The 21474-nt window shown below is 30.9% G+C and overlaps 1 protein-coding gene across 1 annotated transcript; it reads right to left on the bottom strand.

Annotated features, from left to right (window-relative positions):
• Window positions 1–4159: 4159 nt before the first annotated feature.
• On the bottom strand, window positions 4160–11403 carry LOC105257360 (septin-interacting protein 1). The gene is given in 7 exon segments (XM_025408364.1): window positions 4160–4445; window positions 7534–8070; window positions 8072–8481; window positions 8557–8731; window positions 8830–8987; window positions 9490–9578; window positions 9697–11403. Coding segments are annotated over 7 exon segments (1551 nt in total). The 5' UTR covers window positions 9842–11403; the 3' UTR covers window positions 4160–4408.
• Window positions 11404–21474: the final 10071 nt, after the last annotated feature.

Genomic DNA, 21474 nt, shown 5'->3' with positions numbered 1-21474 from the left:
CCGTCTGCGGAATCTTAGAACGCTCAGTTTGCACGCCCGCGTACGTGCCTGGATTAAACGCAGTGCACGCATACGGAGGGTCGGCTGACGCAGCGTGTTTTATACCATCGTAGCAAAAATAAAGCGTCGATGAGCGGTTTGCAAAGTTCCTCCTCTCCCGGTTACTAATTGCAATTTTACGGTCGATGAGCCGGTTCTTGCTGTCGCGAAAATTGCAAGATCCGCAACGAAACACATCGAAATACCTATAGAATGAACGATAGACTCTACGAGAGCGAGCACATGTGTAATTTGCAATCCTAGACATGGACATGTGATAGCAATCGAGCATTCGCAAAACCAGAGACAAATTTTGATCGTTGCTGAAAGTACACTGGCAAATCTACACGGACGCGCTATTAGATTGTTACACAACGATCTCATTTCTGTAAGTAGACGATGTTGGACGTCCTAATAGAGTCTATCGTTCCCTTAGAAGGCGCATTCTCATTTTAGGAAAACGATCATAGCGTACGTTCGCTACGATATTATATTTCGTATGCAATTACGATTCAGATGTCAGTGACAAAACTCGCGGCGTGTAATGCACTCGCTCGTTTCTCTATGATTGTAAAATATATATATGCTTATACCATATTTAGCGAACACGGTAACGCAAGCGTATCGCAAACGCGACATGCACGCGTCTCTTGTGCCGTGTCTACGGTATGACATAAATTTATAATTTTATTGTACACAGCAATCCACTTTCGTGTTCTTATCGTTATGCAATATATCGTTCCCATACTTGTTGTATTTACAGTAAATGACATTTCTATATTTTTGAGGAACATAAAGAATTATATTTTCGATTTAGCACGAAGGATCTTCAAATTATTTAACTTTATTTCATTCATTGCAATATTCTTAATATTAGAATGGCTTCTTGATTTAAAGAATAATTTTTGTAAAAAATTTATTTTTATCAGAAATTATAATAATCAATAAAATGATAAATATACTAAATCTTTGATGCAATAATGTAATTCATCATCAATAATATGTATAGTATAATTTCAATTTTAGAAATTAAAATTGAAATATTCTATCATGTTTAATTAAAAATTAATTATAAAAATATACACATGTTAAAAATCGAAATAACATAATGACTTTCCTTGACACATTTTGGGAAAAGATTCTCTCAAATTTTATTAAAGAAATTGTGTTAAGAGGACCATTCTATGAGAGATTCTGAGACTCTGTCATATCTTTCGGAATTATTTTCGGAATCTTGTGATTCCGGTGAATCCTCGTGAATCGTCGAGACTCGCTTGACAAAAGTCGATGCTGATCATTTTAAATCGAGTGTATGCGAATGCTTAAGCGTGCAGAAACGAGTCGAAGGTCTATATGTGCAGTCTGGTGCAGCCGTGCACCAGGAGGAGATCGCGTGGGACCTGTTAGCCCCGCCCTTTGCCGACCAGATGTCATTATTCATTACGCACGCTGCGTCGCCACGCATTCCTCCTTTTCTCGATTAAAGGGCCGCAGAAAATCACCCGCAACTAGACGACTCCGACTCGCCCTTTCTTTCCCTCCTCCTTTCTACGCGGCAATTTCTCGCGAATGCAACGGAATGAGAAAATAAACGTTTTAAATAAACTTTTTTTAAAGAAATGCGATATTCCACGCGATCGTTCTTGAGATAGAAAAAAAATTACGAGTGCAACGTATTGCGATGATAAAAAATTATTCCATCAAGCAGGTTTTAAATTCGCAAAGAATTTCGAGAGAAAATTATGGAAATGGCGAACGCGCTCGTCAAGTCGAAAGCGAATTCTTGCTTAGAAAGGATTGTATACTTGACTAGAGTAGAAAAGCAAATAACGGTACGATTCCGATAACTTCGAACGTTGCGGTTTAGTAATTGTTTCTATAACTATACTTTCGGAAGAAGATAAAACGTAAAGAAAAAAGATCTCAAATTATGGTAAATTTTCATCTTTGTTTTGAATGAAATTACTAATATCGAGAACATATCCTCGATAATTATATCTCGTATCTCATCGATATAGGTATAGTAAAAATCTGTCAATAACAGTTGGCGAACGAGAACAAGTAGGCACATCGGAGATGTGATAGTGCGAGGATCAATTTCTCTAGTTACATCAACGTCGGTTAACGGTAAGCATAGTTAAACTAAACGTTCGTCGTGTCGCGACGCGAGAAATTCCATCGAGATCTAGGAGAAGTTTCCTACGCATAGATGCGATATCTCCGATGTGAAATCTACGAAAGTTCATAAAGCGTGTGAGATAAAATAATAATACGCAAGCGACATAATAATTCATTACGTTTCTTTTTCTTATCACTCTCATGCTGACGCACATCCAGGACGGACAACATATACACCTGCCAGCTCAGAGCGAGTCAGATTATTCGCATAAGTACCGCACATATACACGAGTCACACCTGTTATGCGCTTCAATACACCGGGTGCTCTCTTCGTTCGTGCTCGTTTTGATGACTTCTTTTCATGTGTCCGTATAAAAGCATCATGATATTATCAATTGAAGTGATTTGGTTGGAAATGCGATCTGGACGCGATGCGTTTAGGGCTCATTTGCAGCTTGAGGAAGCAGGAAGAGAAGGTACATCGTTGATAACGTGTTTGGAGAGCAGTTTAGAACATGACGCGTGGGCGAGAGAAGAAGCCATTTCATTCAGTCGTTCAAAGATTTGACACGCTTAAGAGGATCTGGAGAAAGCGACGAAAACATATTTAAGAGAACCTGACATAAAAATAAATTATAAGTGGTCGAAAGGAAAAGTTTCACTCTAATAAACAGATTGCTTTTCTCTAAAACATTATATGTATATGTTGTGGAGAAATATTATATAATATTATTATTTTACTATTTTAATATTATTATTTTAGAAAATACTATATTGCTTCTATGAAAAAAAGATATGCGAGAGAGAAAGAGCATCTCTTTTTATTCTCTTGTTTTATGTGGATGGAATATTTTTTTGTTCATCAAGACATTTGTAAGACTTCATAATCTATTACTAGTCTTCATGCTGGCGTGATACGGAACAGTTGCATTTGTATCTTACGGATACAAATCACGACCCATTCCGACTATCCCGAGCGATTCGCGCATAAGCGCGCGCCCGTGCAACGATATAAGTTCCATGCATTACGGCTGCACTTGCAACTTGGGAGGCCCTCCAGATAATGCGAAAAGAGAGTCAAAGGAGGTAGATAGAGGTAGAGATAGGTAACGATCGCGTGGTGGAAGCAAGCTTGGATATCACGTGCATTGCATTTTAGCCGCGTTAGATTTCTTACCAGTCTACAAACAGAGACATATATCCCTTTTCATCCGTGATAATAATCTTGATTTTTCTTCTAAATTACCTGTTAACTTTCTCGGATAGTGATATTTGGTTTCTGAGACCGAAAAATAATTTCCGTACCTCTTCGTGATGTTTTTTTGTTCTTGTTCTTGTTTTATGCGTGATGATTTCTGTGTATTTTTTTCTTTCATTCTTTTCCTTAATTGCATTTGTTTCTTCTTCTTCTAAAATAATTTTTTAAATTAAATTTATCTTCATAAACAGAATAAAAACGAGAATAAAAAAATTTAACTTGCGAAATCAGCAATAGGATAACTCTAATCACGTCATTATTAAACATTTTAAACGAATCGATTCACGGCATTTCAAAATAGATGAATAATGTTCGTTATGAAATATTGAAACGTAGACGAAAACGTGTCAGGATTCTCTAATGTAACGATGACGATTGAACATAACAAATAAGTTACAATTTATCTGTTAAAAATGGACAACAGTCGATTCATAATGAATAAAGAAGTAACATATCAATTGTTAATATTTCTATTTAATTAATTTAATTATATTTAATTTTAATTTAGTTCTGATTTTAATTTTTTTTAAAACTTTTATTTCTCTCTTTACCTCTTTATACATAGTTTTATAAAATAATAATATTCATAATCCGAAAACATTGAAAATTATCATTGTTTAAAACTGTTCACGTTATTACTTTTTCAGAAATTTTTCGGAAACAATTGTTAAATCGCAGTGTCAAAATTAATGAAATCGCTTCGCTTTAATTTCCTGTGATATAAATAAATAGTTTAGATAATAATTTAACCAGATTTTCTATGAGAAATAAAATCTGATCGACGTTAAGAGCGCAAACAAATGGAAATAACTTGTCTGTTTAAAAATGTGACACATACCTGTCACGAGGCTGATCATTTATAAATAGCACATAGCGGTACCACACTCGCATATTAACATTCTTTTGTATCTCCTTACAATGTAGCGTAAACGTAAACCTCTTGCGTCTTAAGAGAATCTTTATTCGACGCCCACGTGAATGCCGGCAATGAGTTAAGCCATGGGCATGTATTCCTTAGAATATCTAATCCTGTAAATCACACATCGAATTTGTTCGACTCTTGCGCAAATTTAATCAGTCATTTCGCACTTTAAAAAATACAGAGATTGTAAATTGCGTAAGCGCTACAAATTGAACCAATACTAACGATTTAGATACTTTGATTCGAATGTAACATGGAAGTACAATCTCCTCGCTCTTTTACAGATTAGATACTGGTAGATCTGATGAATAATTTTGCAAATATTTACAATAAAAACTAAAACTACTGTAATCCGCGATATAAACTGAAATGAAATTTTATGCATAATCTAGTTGTGGTGATGTAACTCAAAATTGTAACACTTTGAGTATCTGATTAGATTTGACGTGTATAGAAGATTACGCATAATATGAACAATATAATTTGTATAATATTAAATTAAATATTGCCAATAAAAAATACAGTTTTCATTTTTTAAATAAATAGCTATGAAGCACGAATATCTAAATATGTTCTAAATATATGTAATTGCAGATATTAGAATATTCCTGGTGACAAGTATATACAGCCAAGAATTTTGGAAGAATATTGTAAAAAGTAATGCGTGTATCGATTTGCACATCACAACTTTAAAACTATCGACGCGTTTTCTCACCAATACTTGGCGTTTTATGCGTGGACTTAGAGACGGCGATTCGCGTGGGATTGGAATGCCTATGGGGCTCGATCGCGTTTTAACACGAGTGTGCGTTATACATTGTGGTTCTTTTGAACCATCGATTTTTAAAGAATAATTTACGCAAATTACAATTTCATACTTTTAAGCTTTTAAACTTTTATTTTGCAAATTATTATAATTAAAATGACGTAGAAAAGTACAATACAACGATGCATTCCGCGACTTATTCTCGATGTTAGAAATGCAATTATGTATATATAGTCTATGTTCGTTATTTGATATTATAATCATATATGGCAATAATTTTAAAAAATCGAAAATTAAACGAATTGTTTCGCCGATAAAAGTTGCTGCTACTAAAAGCTGCAAACCAATTGTCAAATGGCATTAACAGACATAAACTAATAATAATCTTTTTTTTCTTTCTCTTTCTCTCTAACGAGAGTTAGAACAAGAATATATATATATATATATTAGATTAATTATATTATTTTATATCGATTTATATTCATGATATATAATTAAATTTGAATGCACTGCAATTAGCATCACTTTTAATAATATATTATTAAATAATAATTCTATATATAATAATTATTTATATAAGTTTAAATTTTAACAGAGAGGAGAGGCCTACCAAAAGCTAGATAATGCGTTAATTTTAAGGAAAATTAAAATTTTTTATTAAACCTGATGTATGCATAAATTTTTCTTGTTATAAAACCAAGTAATAAAGTTGTAATTAAATAATCTCAACTTGAGATTTTTTATAATAAACTTCTCTAAATTATTATATTAATTGCAATTATTAATGTAAAATAATTAATAATTTTTTGAAATAGAAATAAAATATATGTTGTCTATATAGAAATATTTCCTATTTATATTATTTTTATAAAAAATGTACACTTTGTTCTTAAAAAATAAGAAGATATTAATTTTGATACAACAAAAACAATTTCTCTAAAATAAATATTATATATAGAATATTTATGCAACATCTTGATGTTGATCGGTGTGTCGTGACACCTTGGACCAGCATTCGCATATTTACGAGAGTGCAAGGACCGTTTAGATGCAATTGCAACCGCACGTTTACTAGGCAGGGACTCTTCGATCTGATGCAAATGCATTCTCGACACCCGACGGGATCTACTAGGCGTGTAGGCGAGAGAGATGTCTAGCCTCTTTTGCAGGACCACTTTGAACAGCTAAGGAATAGTGTCGCGTCGGTGTCCTCATATCCATAGGCGTCGAGAATTCCTCTTTTCAATATTGTTTAAAAAGCCAAATGGTATTAAAAGAAAAAATAATATAAATATATAATATAAATCAATTATGTTTTTAATTCAATTATTAAATTATTTATCAAGCCGGATAAATTTTATATATTTTAATTTTATATACTTTATAATTTTATAAACTTTCCTTTTCTTGTATGTGTTCCGGCTTTTATGTTATATATGTATACATATATAAATCACTAGTCGATAAAAAATAAATGTATTTTTCGATTGATATGTCACATTGTATTTTTAAACGATAAGATATGTGTGATAATTTATATTATTGATAATTTATATTATTTTTTATTGCATACATATAATTTATAGCTAAAGTATATTTTTAAAAAATTATATAAAGAAATGACATCAAATTGTAATTTATGTTTAGAATTAGATGTTTACAATAAAGTTTGATAAATTATATAAAAACAAATATTTTTTAGATAAATATCCAACCACTAAATTAATTAATAAGAATCTAGTTTTAATTGTAATAAGAATATGGTTTTGATAATAGTATTTGATAAAATTGTGTACATGTATTGAATATATTTGTACAAAATTTTATCGATATCTCTTTAATTAGGATTGTTCAAAACTTGTATGACTTTAATTAAATTTATAATGAAAGCTAGTCGGGAAAAGGATTTCGCAAATCAAGAATAAATATTTCAAGCATTTTTTAATTTTATCAAATGTACGACCATTTCTCATATATACTTTTTGGCCTACCCTATATATTCCGCGGGAGTTGCTTGCAACTTTCCATATCGAGAAGTTTCAAAGCTACGCTTCAGTAGTGAAATAAACAGGCACGCCTACACGTATGACTCTTTGAACAGAAGTCGATAAAATGTATACATGAAAAAAAATGATGAATTATTAATTGATGAAATTAAATATTGAAGTTTATGTCATGATTTCATATAAAGTAGTTCTACAAAAATGGTAAAAAAATATATATACTATATATTATATATGCGAAAATATTGTATAATCTTATATTTACTATATTATAGCAGTACTATATTATAATAGTATATATTATAGCAGTACTATATTATAATAGTAGTAGCTTATTATACTATATTATGGTAGTACTTTGAACAGTACACCAAAATAAGATGTTACTATGACATATAATTAAAATTCATTACGAGAATAACTTACTGTATGGCTCCTCTAATTGATGGCATCCATGCATTCCATACTAATTGATCGTATGGATGCATAGTCTGTGTTTGAAATGTGATATTACTAGATCCACTTTCTAAAATACATTTCCACTGTTCAAATAATTTGATTGGTTGTTTCGGTTGCAAGAATGGATTCCAACTAAGCAAACAATCTCTTATTTTTGGCGCCACAAAACTATTGGCTAATTTGCCGAGTTCGTATATTTTATATTCCTCATAATAATTGTCTTGTAAATTTTTAAAAGCTTCTGCAGTTTCTTGCAGAGACAATTCATTTGTTTCATTTATTAACTTGTCCACAATCATAAAGACATTCTCTAAAGTATCAATAAGTTGCTCATGTTGATTCACAACTTTTAATAAGTTCTTCTTTTCTGTTTTTAAAGCAACCATTATGTCATTTAAATGTCTCATTCGTCGATGATTTTGTATAATATCTTGTTCGCACATATCCACAAGTAAATTTAAATTATGCTGTAATTTAGGCAAAGCAAAATTCATCTTAGATTTTTTTATCAGACATAGTCACAATTTCATCAGGATATTGCTGACCTCCAGCTATCGCATGATATCCATTGAAAATTCTTTGCTCTGGCCCTGTCATATCAATAACTCTGCTTATATCGCTGGACATTGAAAGCTTTCTATTTAATTTTCCATCTTCCAAAATTTGATCGACACTTTTATAATAGTATCTAACTTTCTTTTTATTGCTATTATGATCCTTACACCATTGAGATACTTTGGATTTGTGTTCTTTTATGTCTTCTCCATCGTCATTTTTTATTTTTTCTGGCATTTTTGGTACCTTTTCTGGACCATATGCACCAATTGCACCTCTTCCCTTTCTGAGATGTATTTTCACTGGGATACTTACTCCTTGTAATTGTTTACCTAAATCTTTGCCAGGTTCAAATCCCATCTAAATAAATAAAAAAAATTTATTACTATCCTGTGTTTTGCTGGAATTTATATAAGATCATTATTTAAAAAATACCTGTAATAACAATTTAGCACCTATACCCTTCATATGTACTTCCCAACTACCTATTCCATCTTTCATTAATAGTGAATTTATTTGATTGCGTTTTTTATGGAGATCTGCAATATCACTGTTTAAATTCAAAGAGAAAGGATGTGATTTCGAATTGTTTGGTCTTTCATCTTCTGAACTAAAAAATAAAATATAAATTTATTTTGTAAATAAAAAAATAAGAGAAAAATATTCCAGAAAAATATGCCAGAAATACTGTTAAATATTAAATGTCACCTAGAATCACTGTAATGTTTTGATTGAAACTTCTGTATCTTCTCTTCATCTTCCTTGTCATTATTATCTTCCTTATTTTTTGATTTCCCTGCTTGTTGAATACCACCAGCAACAAAACTGACTGGTGCTGTATAATCTTTAGGACTCTTGTTAAAAGTCTTAAAAGATATATATATATATATATATATATATATATATATATAAGCATATAATTTTCATACTTGTATAATTGTCATTAAACTTCAATTCTCTTATTTAATTCTCGTTTTTAATAACATAATTTTAATATGTTCGATATATCATACCTAGCATTTGTTATTTCTTCGAAAGTTTGCATTGAGCACTTATATTAAATTCGTTATCTAAATCATAATCAGTAATTTCAAAGCTTTCTACTTCGTCTTCAGACATCTTGTCTTATAATTTAATTAGTTCGTTACATAATACTGTTTTATTATTTTATATAATGATATAACTTCAAAAAGTCCATGTACTACAATGATCTTCTATCAAACTTGATCGAATCATATTACAAAACATTAAAAAAGAAAACCTGAATCCAAACTCTCAACCACTCTAATCAACTCTGATTGCGAAGCATGTAAAGTCAGAGAGAAGACAGATATTTTCCAAAATGCTGTATTTTAGATTTGAACTCACCATAATTAATACTCCGCCCCCTCTCCTGTCGATCTTTTCGGACAATATCAAAACCTTTAAAAGTAATTTGATCTCTAGGAACCAAGTCTCTGAAATTATAAAAATATCAGTATCTGCAGCATAATAGACCAAATCATTAATTTTATTTTTTAAACTTTTCGCATTCCATTTAATTACTCTAAGAGACTAAATCATTTACTTTCTTACTGTCTGTTTGTAGATCGTCTTTTTGTTGAGAATTATTATGCAGATTAACCAGCTGGGATATCTTTTGAAGGATAAGTTCAGCATCCGGAGAAGTAGAAATCCGTAACAGAAGATCCTTAATTTTTAAAGAAAGATCAGCTGACATCGTCGTCGGGAAAGTCCTCTTGATTATATCAACAAAAAACGGCGTTTTTGAAGATTCTATCCTTGGGTTGAGATATGGAAAGTTCCTTAAATCTTTAATAAAGAGAATTTCATTTTGATTTTTTTTGTTTCAATAGAGTGCGTCTTGCGTCCATATAAGAGACATTATCAAGTGCCATTCTTTTATTAATTTCAGCATTAAATACAAATTTTGGACATCCTCTACTTAAGGTATGATGAGGTTCTTTACAGTTAATGCACTTGGGGGATTCCTTACACGGAATATCTACGGATATAGGGTGTGCTAATCCGCAATTGAAACATATGTTTTGTTCTTGTTCGCATCCTTTACTGGTGTGACCCAGCTTGCCACATTTGTAACATCTTCTTACAGGAGTAACATATGGATGCACAAATAAATTGACTTTCCAGAGTTTGATGTTTCTAGGAAGATCTTGACTTTTAAATTCTAGACAGACTGACTGAGAGTCAATCCATTTTTTTGTAACAGAGTCTCTTCTCTTCAGTCCGAATATGTAATTTAATCGAAGCAGTGGGTTATCCTTTTCCAGAGTGGCCTGCAATTTATTTAATGGAATGTCATTAAGAATGCCTTTGATCACACCTTTTCTAAAAATCTTGTATTTGGGAATATATAGAGTTAATCCAAAATATCCGATATAAGCTTATTTCGGACGGCAGAATTTGCATCTTGGAAAGACTTGAAAGAAATTTTCCACGTGTTCCACGCATGGTGCTCTATTTCTTCAAATTTGATATTCGCCTTAATTAATAACCTAGAAGCTTCAATTATAGAAGTGGATCTAGATTTGTTATCAACCATTTTTCTAACAAAAATAATAAATAGACCTTTATTATATCGGTCATACCAAAAATTATTAGTTAATGTATTGTCTCCCGAGTCGAGAACTTTATTTTGAGTATTTCCTCTCTTGTTAATTATATTATCAATATTTAACACTGCTGATTTGGGTGCTTTTTGAAAGGACTCTTCCTGTGACGAATCTACATTTACTTTATTCTACATTATTTTGAAAGGACTCTTCCTGTGACGAATCTACATTATTTTCTTTGACTTAGATTTTTTTGAATCACTTTTAGTTGATGTCACTGGTTTATCCTTTATTTGGTCCCACCTTGGAGACGCAGTGGAATCCTCAGACATACTTGAATACTGCCTTTTAAGATTTGATCTATCCAAAATTATTTCCATCATTTGATCATGCGTTATATTTTGCATATCAGATAATTCGCTTTCCATTTTTTCGCTCACACATTGAGACATTCTAAAGATTGAAGGCGGGAGAGATAACTCTCTCCCGCCTTGAGAAAGAGGATTGAGGTTATCTATTATTTCCTCGCTTATAGTCTTAAATATTTCCTCAAACTCTAGCCGAGAGCGGTGAAATCTTAAAAGAAAACACCGAAACAAACCACGCAGATAACTCTCAGGTGATAGAAACACCTCACACAATTATAAAGAACAGATTTCCGTCCAAATTTTCAGAAGGCACGTTCTCCCGCGTTCAACGACAAGCCCGCTCTCGGCCCGCTTTTAGGTGATCCCTGAAAGCGATACGCCCTCTGTTAATCTAAAAAACGTGGACATGAACTACAAAGTCAAAGTCCACGAAAGTTCTCAGAGGGTAACATATATGTGCACAATTTCTGATTCTGTTCCGTGCTATGTAAAAAATGCCTGTAGTACACGAAACACCTATGTACACGAAATGCCATCAGAGCTGTATAGCAAAACGCATACCTATATAAATATAAATAAATTTTTAATTTTAATTTTTTAAATAAATTTGGTGGTCCTATCTCTCTCTCTCTTTCTCTCTCTCTCTCTCTCTCTCTCTCTCTCTCTCTTTCCCTCTCTTTCTACACATACGCAAATAAACACACACACATATAATATATATATGTATATATAGTATGACGCTTCTTTAGAATATACATAATATATTAATCATATAATAGCCCTAACAATCCTCTACTTTTTGAATGGAAAATTAAAGAATCTTAATGATCAACTAATAGCTCTAACAATCCTATTTCTCGATTAAGCGAAATTACTCGAGGAAAGCCTATCTCTAATCACGTATATTTTAATTACGTGCCCTAATTACATTCTCTAACCGCATGCCCTAACCGCGTGAATACATGTCCGACATTACGTACTATTGTACGTAAAGCTTTTCTTCAGGCCAATTGAACTTACTTTTCGTTGATTCTGGCCACTTTCTCGCTCGATCTCTAATCAGAGATCGAAAAAGGAGATAAACACTCCTTCTTTTGCCGATTGATTACCGGCAAATGAGCGTAAATATTTCACGCTCATCGTAACGATCGCTCGATTTTACGATCGTTTCTTAAATATTTGAATATAACTTTATTTTAACTCAAATTAAGCCAAAATACTACTACAAATTTCTATATACTATATTTACTAATAAAATATAAAATTCATGTATGTGTATAACTTTTATGATATTACAAATTATTTAATTAATTAATCGTTTGGCTTTATTTTAAGTTAAAGTAAAATTTAAAAACAATATCTACAAACAAATTCTACAATGGATGAGCTATGATATAAGAAATTAGAATAAAATAAGTGCGCGTTATAAGAATAAAGTAGTATCAAAAATTGATAAAATTGTTAAAATTATTAATGCGTGCTCTTGATTTAATAAACTAGTCAAGTCTTTACAAAAAAAAATTTCTTTTCTTGATTCTCTTTTTTAAATTAATACTTCAATATATTTTCGCAACAGATGCAAAGCATTTCGAAAGAATTTATTAAAAGTTATTTAATTTAATCTATCCTAGCTCATCCATTTTAAGGCAACGGACTTACTCTACAATTCACAATCTACAATCTACAATCTACAATCTACAATCTACAATCTACAATCTACATCTACAATCTCTACGAATCCGTTACCTTAAAGTTAAATAAAAGTTTTTCTCACTCACCGGCACTGATGCGCAACAGCGGAGTTGTTGTTATCGAAGCTAGTTGTCTGTAACATACAAATATAAAATTCATTTATATTAATGCTCACAAAATGCAATCAATATTTCAAAAAATTTTTATCGCGCGGAATTTTATATCCGATGTGTAAAATAATAAGCAGAGATAAACACGTGTGGAAAAATTTTATAAAATTTTAAAACTGTTTTTCAAGAAAGTTTTTTACAAAGTTTTATATAACTTTTATAAAAATCTTTCTCTCTAATTTTCTCTTAAATTCATTTAAATAATAAGATCGAATTATTATGCGTACGATTTATAACAATTGATATACAAATAATAAATATTCACCATCAGGTTGCTCCGCCGATGCAAGATGCCTCTCCCAGGCCTCCTCCTCCTCTCATGTTGTTGACGCGCGATACTTTCAACGGCACTCCCGCACTCGCGAGCGATATTTTTATATCGCTATTTTCGTTATTTTACGCGCGATACTAAACGGCACTCCCGCACTAATTCGGTATGATTAAAAATTTTGTCGCGCGATGTATATATTTAATATATATATACTTTGTCCGACACTCCCGGTTTCGGTACGAGCGAAAATCCCATTTCATTTCGCGAGAATCAATTTCGAGCCAACAGGTCGGGAATGCAACGATACAACGAGCAAAGATTAGGCCCGAACCGGAAAGAAGACGAAACGATTGACGGAATAGAGGAAAATAAAGTTCACCAGCTCTTTTTCGCGCATAATTATCCTATCTCGTATCGAACCTGGACCCGCTAAGCACGATTTCAAGTGACCCGCACGGATGCTATATCACTAGCGCAGTACACAAGGCTGATAGACGGTAAAAGAAGAGGATACCCACATTTTTTAAAAGCTAACATTCAGCAATTTAGAAAATGGGGAGGCAACCCCTTTTACCGAGCGAAAATCGTGCCTAGGGGAATCCACTCGACTCCTCGACAGGGTTAACACACGCTAGGCGTGTGGCTGTAAGGTAGACGAGCAAAGAGAAGGGACCCATTGACGACCATTTCGAACAATCGATCGAGTTCTAACCGATTCGGGCCAAATCAATTGACGAAGCAGAGCGTGTTCATCACTAAGCCGATCGAGCGCGAAGCATCGAACCCGCGCGCCCATGTACATTTTATACTGGACATACGTTCTGCGCGGCCGGCATCACCAAGTGCCACGTTGCACAAGGCGCGAGTACGTCGCAAAGCAACGACTCGATGAAACATCCCAGTTAGTTGGCGTCGGAAGGAGAGACTCGTTGACAAAAACGAAATTGGGATTTTGAAAACGCGAAAACGCGATAACGCGATAATACTATAACGCGAAAACGCGGTTACGAAGCGCAGCCGTCCGCGGCACGTTGACGGCACCGACGACGCGAAAGGGTACTTAGCTTCCCTTTCAAGCACCTTAAGATTTATTATAAATAGAAAAATTTAAGATAAATCTCAAGACACCATCCAAGTACTAAGCCCTCCCACCGCGACAAGGTGTACCCCATGGGAGGGTTATATTATATATAATTTTATATATAATATAATATATACAATTGCAGCATTTATTTTGCAATATAGTATATAAATTTAAATTTGCATAACAAGACCGTAAAACAAAATCATTAGCACGGTATTGTTCATGTCGGATATTATGTTATTCATTGTTGAAATTCATTATTAAAATATAATATGATATAATTTGAAATTGTAATACAACATAATTTAACAATTTTTTTTTTTTTTTTTTTTACGTGGGGAAAATGCACCTTATGCACACCCCGCCGGGACCTATCTAGCGGTCCCGTCGGGGTAGTGTTGGGCTCTCCCCGCCGCCATTTTAACGGCAGGGACTACCAACTAAAAACCCCACGCGCCTTTCCTTAGTCTTCCAACGCGCAAGTCCCTGGAATGTGCATAAGGAGCATTATATGGAGTAGCTCTAACAAACTACTATCCTATTTCTTAAAAGGAATATTTAAAAATTTTAATGATTTATTTCATTTTATTTCTTTAATTTATACAGTTTAATAATAAAACATTATATTTTTATTATAAAAATAATATATAATACATACAATTAAATTTCTATTCTATAATACATACAATTAAATTTCTATTATATAAATACAATATATATAATACAAACAATTATACATAATACATACAATATACATACAATACAATATATATAATACATACAATTATATATAATACAAACAATATATATAATACATACAATATATATAATACATACAATTAAATTTCTATTCTATAATACATACAATTATATTTCTATTATATAAATACAATATATATTCATAATATTCACTATATTCAATATTATATACACTCAATATATATTCACAAATATCTAAAAAAAATAATTTTCTTAATATCTTCGATATTAAACTTTAATAATATAAGCTGTTTAGATAAATTTATATAAATAAAATTAATAAAATACAATTAATGAAATTATCTCAAAATATATATAAATATATAAATTTTATAAAAATTATTATTTAAATTAAAACTTTAAATACATAAATACACAAACATCTATATATAAGAAAATAAACATATAAATTTTATATAAAAATTATTATAATTTAAACTAAAACCTTAAATGTATATATAAGTATATAAATACATAAATTTTGTAAAAATTACTATTTAAATTAAAACCATAAATATATAAATAAATGAATATATAAATTTTCGAAAAGTTATTATTTAAAAATATTATTTGAATTAAAATTTTCTTTGAAATTTTAATAATAAATCTTTTCCTATAAATTCTATTCATTCTTTAATATCTATTCTTTAATATCATTCTTAATTCTATTTTAAATCATTCGATTTTTATATTTAAAATAACTTATAAATTCATAAATATACGAAATTTATTATTCATATTACTAAAAAATAGCTTAATATATAAATTTGTATTTTAAATTTTTCATTTAAAATTTCGTATTACATAAAAGTACATAAATTTCGTATTACATAAGTACATAAAATTTCGCAAAAAAATTCGTATTACTATACAAATTATTGAATGTTAACAAGTTAATTTTCATCCTTATATAAATAAAATACCTATAAAAAAACACTGAAAAAATATTGATCCCTTAAAAATTCTTAATGTTAATAATATACGTGGGTCGTTTGATAAGTTTGGTAAATTTCCGTGAAATTCAACGAGTATTTTGCAAGTTTTGAGACAGTCTATTTTTTCGACAGTTAAAAAATTGGAATCTCGTTCGACCAAGTGTATAGACCTCAATGGAGACTATGTTGAGAAATAACGTAGATTGTTTTTTCCAAAACAATGTGTTTTACTTGCTTTTTTACCAAATTTATCAAACGACCCTCGTAATTATTGAAATATTTATTAATTTGTTTTCCCTAATATTATTTAAACTTACATTTCCTGATTCCTTAAAAGATACATAATATAAAATCAGCTAAATTAATCACATAATAGCCCTAACAATCCTCTACTTTTTGAAAGGAAAATTGAAAGGAAAAAACCTAATGATGACCTAATAGCATGACATAATAGAAAGGAATTTGAAAGGAAAAAAACCTAATGATCACCTAATAGCCCTAACAATCCTATTTCTCGATTAAGTGAAAATATTCGAGGAAAGCCTATCTCTAATCACGTATATTTTAATTACGTGCCCTAATTACATTCTCTAACCGCATGCCCTAACCGCGTGAATAAATGTCCGACATTACGTACTATTGTACGTAAAGCTTTTCTTCAGGCCAATTGAACTTACTTTTCGTTGATTCTGGCCACTTTCTCGCTCGATCTCTAATCAGAGATCGAAAAAGGAGATAAACACTCCTTTTTTTGCCGATTAATTACCGGCAAATGAGCGTAAATATTTCACGCTCATCGTAACGATCGCTCGATTTTACGATCGTTTCTTAAATATTTGAATATAACTTTATTTTAACTCAAATAAAGCCAAATTACTACAAATTTCTATACACTATATTTTCTAATAAAATATAAAATTCATGTACGTGTATAACTTTTATGATATTACAAACTATTTAATTAATTAATCGTTTGGCTTTATTTTAAGTTAAAGTAAAATTTAAAAACAATATCTACAAACAAATTCTACAATGGATGAGCTATGATATAAGAAATTAGAATAAAATAAGTGCGCGTTATAAGAATAAAGTAGTATCAAAAATTGATAAAATTGTTAAAATTATTAATGCGTGCTCTTGATTTAATAAACTAGTCAAGTCTTTACAAAAAAAAATTTCTTTTCTTGATTCTCTTTTTTAAATTAATACTTCAATATATTTTCGCAACAGATGCAAAGCATTTCGAAAGAATTTATTAAAAGTTATTTAATTTAATCTATCCTAGCTCATCCATTTTAAGGCAACGGACTTACTCTACAATTCACAATCTACAATCTACAATCTACAATCTACAATCTACAATCTACAATCTACATCTACAATCTCTACGAATCCGTTACCTTAAAGTTAAATAAAAGTTTTTCTCACTCACCGGCACTGATGCGCAACAGCGGAGTTGTTGTTATCGAAGCTAGTTGTCTGTAACATACAAATATAAAATTCATTTATATTAATGCTCACAAAATGCAATCAATATTTCAAAAAATTTTTATCGCGCGGAATTTTATATCCGATGTGTAAAATAATAAGCAGAGATAAACACGTGTGGAAAAATTTTATAAAATTTTAAAACTGTTTTTCAAGAAAGTTTTTTACAAAGTTTTATATAACTTTTATAAAAATCTTTCTCTCTAATTTTCTCTTAAATTCATTTAAATAATAAGATCGAATTATTATGCGTACGATTTATAACAATTGATATACAAATAATAAATATTCACCATCAGGTTGCTCCGCCGATGCAAGATGCCTCTCCCAGGCCTCCTCCTCCTCTCATGTTGTTGACGCGCGATACTTTCAACGGCACTCCCGCACTCGCGAGCGATATTTTTATATCGCTATTTTCGTTATTTTACGCGCGATACTAAACGGCACTCCCGCACTAATTCGGTATGATTAAAAATTTTGTCGCGCGATGTATATATTTAATATATATATACTTTGTCCGACACTCCCGGTTTCGGTACGAGCGAAAATCCCATTTCATTTCGCGAGAATCAATTTCGAGCCAACAGGTCGGGAATGCAACGATACAACGAGCAAAGATTAGGCCCGAACCGGAAAGAAGACGAAACGATTGACGGAATAGAGGAAAATAAAGTTCACCAGCTCTTTTTCGCGCATAATTATCCTATCTCGTATCGAACCTGGACCCGCTAAGCACGATTTCAAGTGACCCGCACGGATGCTATATCACTAGCGCAGTACACAAGGCTGATAGACGGTAAAAGAAGAGGATACCCACATTTTTTAAAAGCTAACATTCAGCAATTTAGAAAATGGGGAGGCAACCCCTTTTACCGAGCGAAAATCGTGCCTAGGGGAATCCACTCGACTCCTCGACAGGGTTAACACACGCTAGGCGTGTGGCTGTAAGGTAGACGAGCAAAGAGAAGGGACCCATTGACGACCATTTCGAACAATCGATCGAGTTCTAACCGATTCGGGCCAAATCAATTGACGAAGCAGAGCGTGTTCATCACTAAGCCGATCGAGCGCGAAGCATCGAACCCGCGCGCCCATGTACATTTTATACTGGACATACGTTCTGCGCGGCCGGCATCACCAAGTGCCACGTTGCACAAGGCGCGAGTACGTCGCAAAGCAACGACTCGATGAAACATCCCAGTTAGTTGGCGTCGGAAGGAGAGACTCGTTGACAAAAACGAAATTGGGATTTTGAAAACGCGAAAACGCGATAACGCGATAATACTATAACGCGAAAACGCGGTTACGAAGCGCAGCCGTCCGCGGCACGTTGACGGCACCGACGACGCGAAAGGGTACTTAGCTTCCCTTTCAAGCACCTTAAGATTTATTATAAATAGAAAAATTTAAGATAAATCTCAAGACACCATCCAAGTACTAAGCCCTCCCACCGCGACAAGGTGTACCCCATGGGAGGGTTATATTATATATAATTTTATATATAATATAATATATACAATTGCAGCATTTATTTTGCAATATAGTATATAAATTTAAATTTGCATAACAAGACCGTAAAACAAAATCATTAGCACGGTATTGTTCATGTCGGATATTATGTTATTCATTGTTGAAATTCATTATTAAAATATAATATGATATAATTTGAAATTGTAATACAACATAATTTAACAATTTTTTTTTTTTTTTTTTTTACGTGGGGAAAATGCACCTTATGCACACCCCGCCGGGACCTATCTAGCGGTCCCGTCGGGGTAGTGTTGGGCTCTCCCCGCCGCCATTTTAACGGCAGGGACTACCAACTAAAAACCCCACGCGCCTTTCCTTAGTCTTCCAACGCGCAAGTCCCTGGAATGTGCATAAGGAGCATTATATGGAGTAGCCCTAACAAACTACTATCCTATTTCTTAAAAGGAATATTTAAAAATTTTAATGATTTATTTCATTTTATTTCTTTAATTTATACAGTTTAATAATAAAACATTATATTTTTATTATAAAAATAATATATAATACATACAATTAAATTTCTATTCTATAATACATACAATTAAATTTCTATTATATAAATACAATATATATAATACAAACAATTATACATAATACATACAATATACATACAATACAATATATATAATACATACAATTATATATAATACAAACAATATATATAATACATACAATATATATAATACATACAATTAAATTTCTATTCTATAATACATACAATTATATTTCTATTATATAAATACAATATATATTCATAATATTCACTATATTCAATATTATATACACTCAATATATATTCACAAATATCTAAAAAAAATAATTTTCTTAATATCTTCGATATTAAACTTTAATAATATAAGCTGTTTAGATAAATTTATATAAATAAAATTAATAAAATACAATTAATGAAATTATCTCAAAATATATATAAATATATAAATTTTATAAAAATTATTATTTAAATTAAAACTTTAAATACATAAATACACAAACATCTATATATAAGAAAATAAACATATAAATTTTATATAAAAATTATTATAATTTAAACTAAAACCTTAAATGTATATATAAGTATATAAATACATAAATTTTGTAAAAATTACTATTTAAATTAAAACCATAAATATATAAATAAATGAATATATAAATTTTCGAAAAGTTATTATTTAAAAATATTATTTGAATTAAAATTTTCTTTGAAATTTTAATAATAAATCTTTTCCTATAAATTCTATTCATTCTTTAATATCTATTCTTTAATATCATTCTTAATTCTATTTTAAATCATTCGATTTTTATATTTAAAAATAACTTATAAATTCATAAATATACGAAATTTATTATTCATATTACTAAAAAATAGCTTAATATATAAATTTGTATTTTAAATTTTTCATTTAAAATTTCGTATTACATAAGTACATAAAATTTCGCAAAAAAATTCGTATTACTATACAAATTATTGAATGTTAACAAGTTAATTTTCATCCTTATATAAATAAAATACCTATAAAAAAACACTGAAAAAATATTGATCCCTTAAAAATTCTTAATGTTAATAATATACGTGGGTCGTTTGATAAGTTTGGTAAATTTCCGTGAAATTCAACGAGTATTTTGCAAGTTTTGAGACAGTCTATTTTTTCGACAGTTAAAAAATTGGAATCTCGTTCGACCAAGTGTATAGACCTCAATGGAGACTATGTTGAGAAATAACGTAGATTGTTTTTTCCAAAACAATGTGTTTTACTTGCTTTTTTACCAAATTTATCAAACGACCCTCGTAATTATTGAAATATTTATTAATTTGTTTTCCCTAATATTATTTAAACTTACATTTCCTGATTCCTTAAAAGATACATAATATAAAATCAGCTAAATTAATCACATAATAGCCCTAACAATCCTCTACTTTTTGAAAGGAAAATTGAAAGGAAAAAACCTAATGATGACCTAATAGCATGACATAATAGAAAGGAATTTGAAAGGAAAAAAACCTAATGATCACCTAATAGCCCTAACAATCCTATTTCTCGATTAAGTGAAAATATTCGAGGAAAGCCTATCTCTAATCACGTATATTTTAATTACGTGCCCTAATTACATTCTCTAACCGCATGCCCTAACCGCGTGAATAAATGTCCGACATTACGTACTATTGTACGTAAAGCTTTTCTTCAGGCCAATTGAACTTACTTTTCGTTGATTCTGGCCACTTTCTCGCTCGATCTCTAATCAGAGATCGAAAAAGGAGATAAACACTCCTTTTTTTGCCGATTAATTACCGGCAAATGAGCGTAAATATTTCACGCTCATCGTAACGATCGCTCGATTTTACGATCGTTTCTTAAATATTTGAATATAACTTTATTTTAACTCAAATAAAGCCAAATTACTACAAATTTCTATACACTATATTTTCTAATAAAATATAAAATTCATGTACGTGTATAACTTTTATGATATTACAAACTATTTAA

The sequence above is a fragment of the Camponotus floridanus genome, unplaced genomic scaffold (genome assembly GCF_003227725.1).
Source record: "Camponotus floridanus strain SB8 unplaced genomic scaffold, Cflo_v7.5 scaffold204, whole genome shotgun sequence".
NCBI lineage: Eukaryota > Metazoa > Arthropoda > Insecta > Hymenoptera > Formicidae > Camponotus > Camponotus floridanus.
This window is presented reverse-complemented; position numbering and strand designations above follow the sequence as displayed.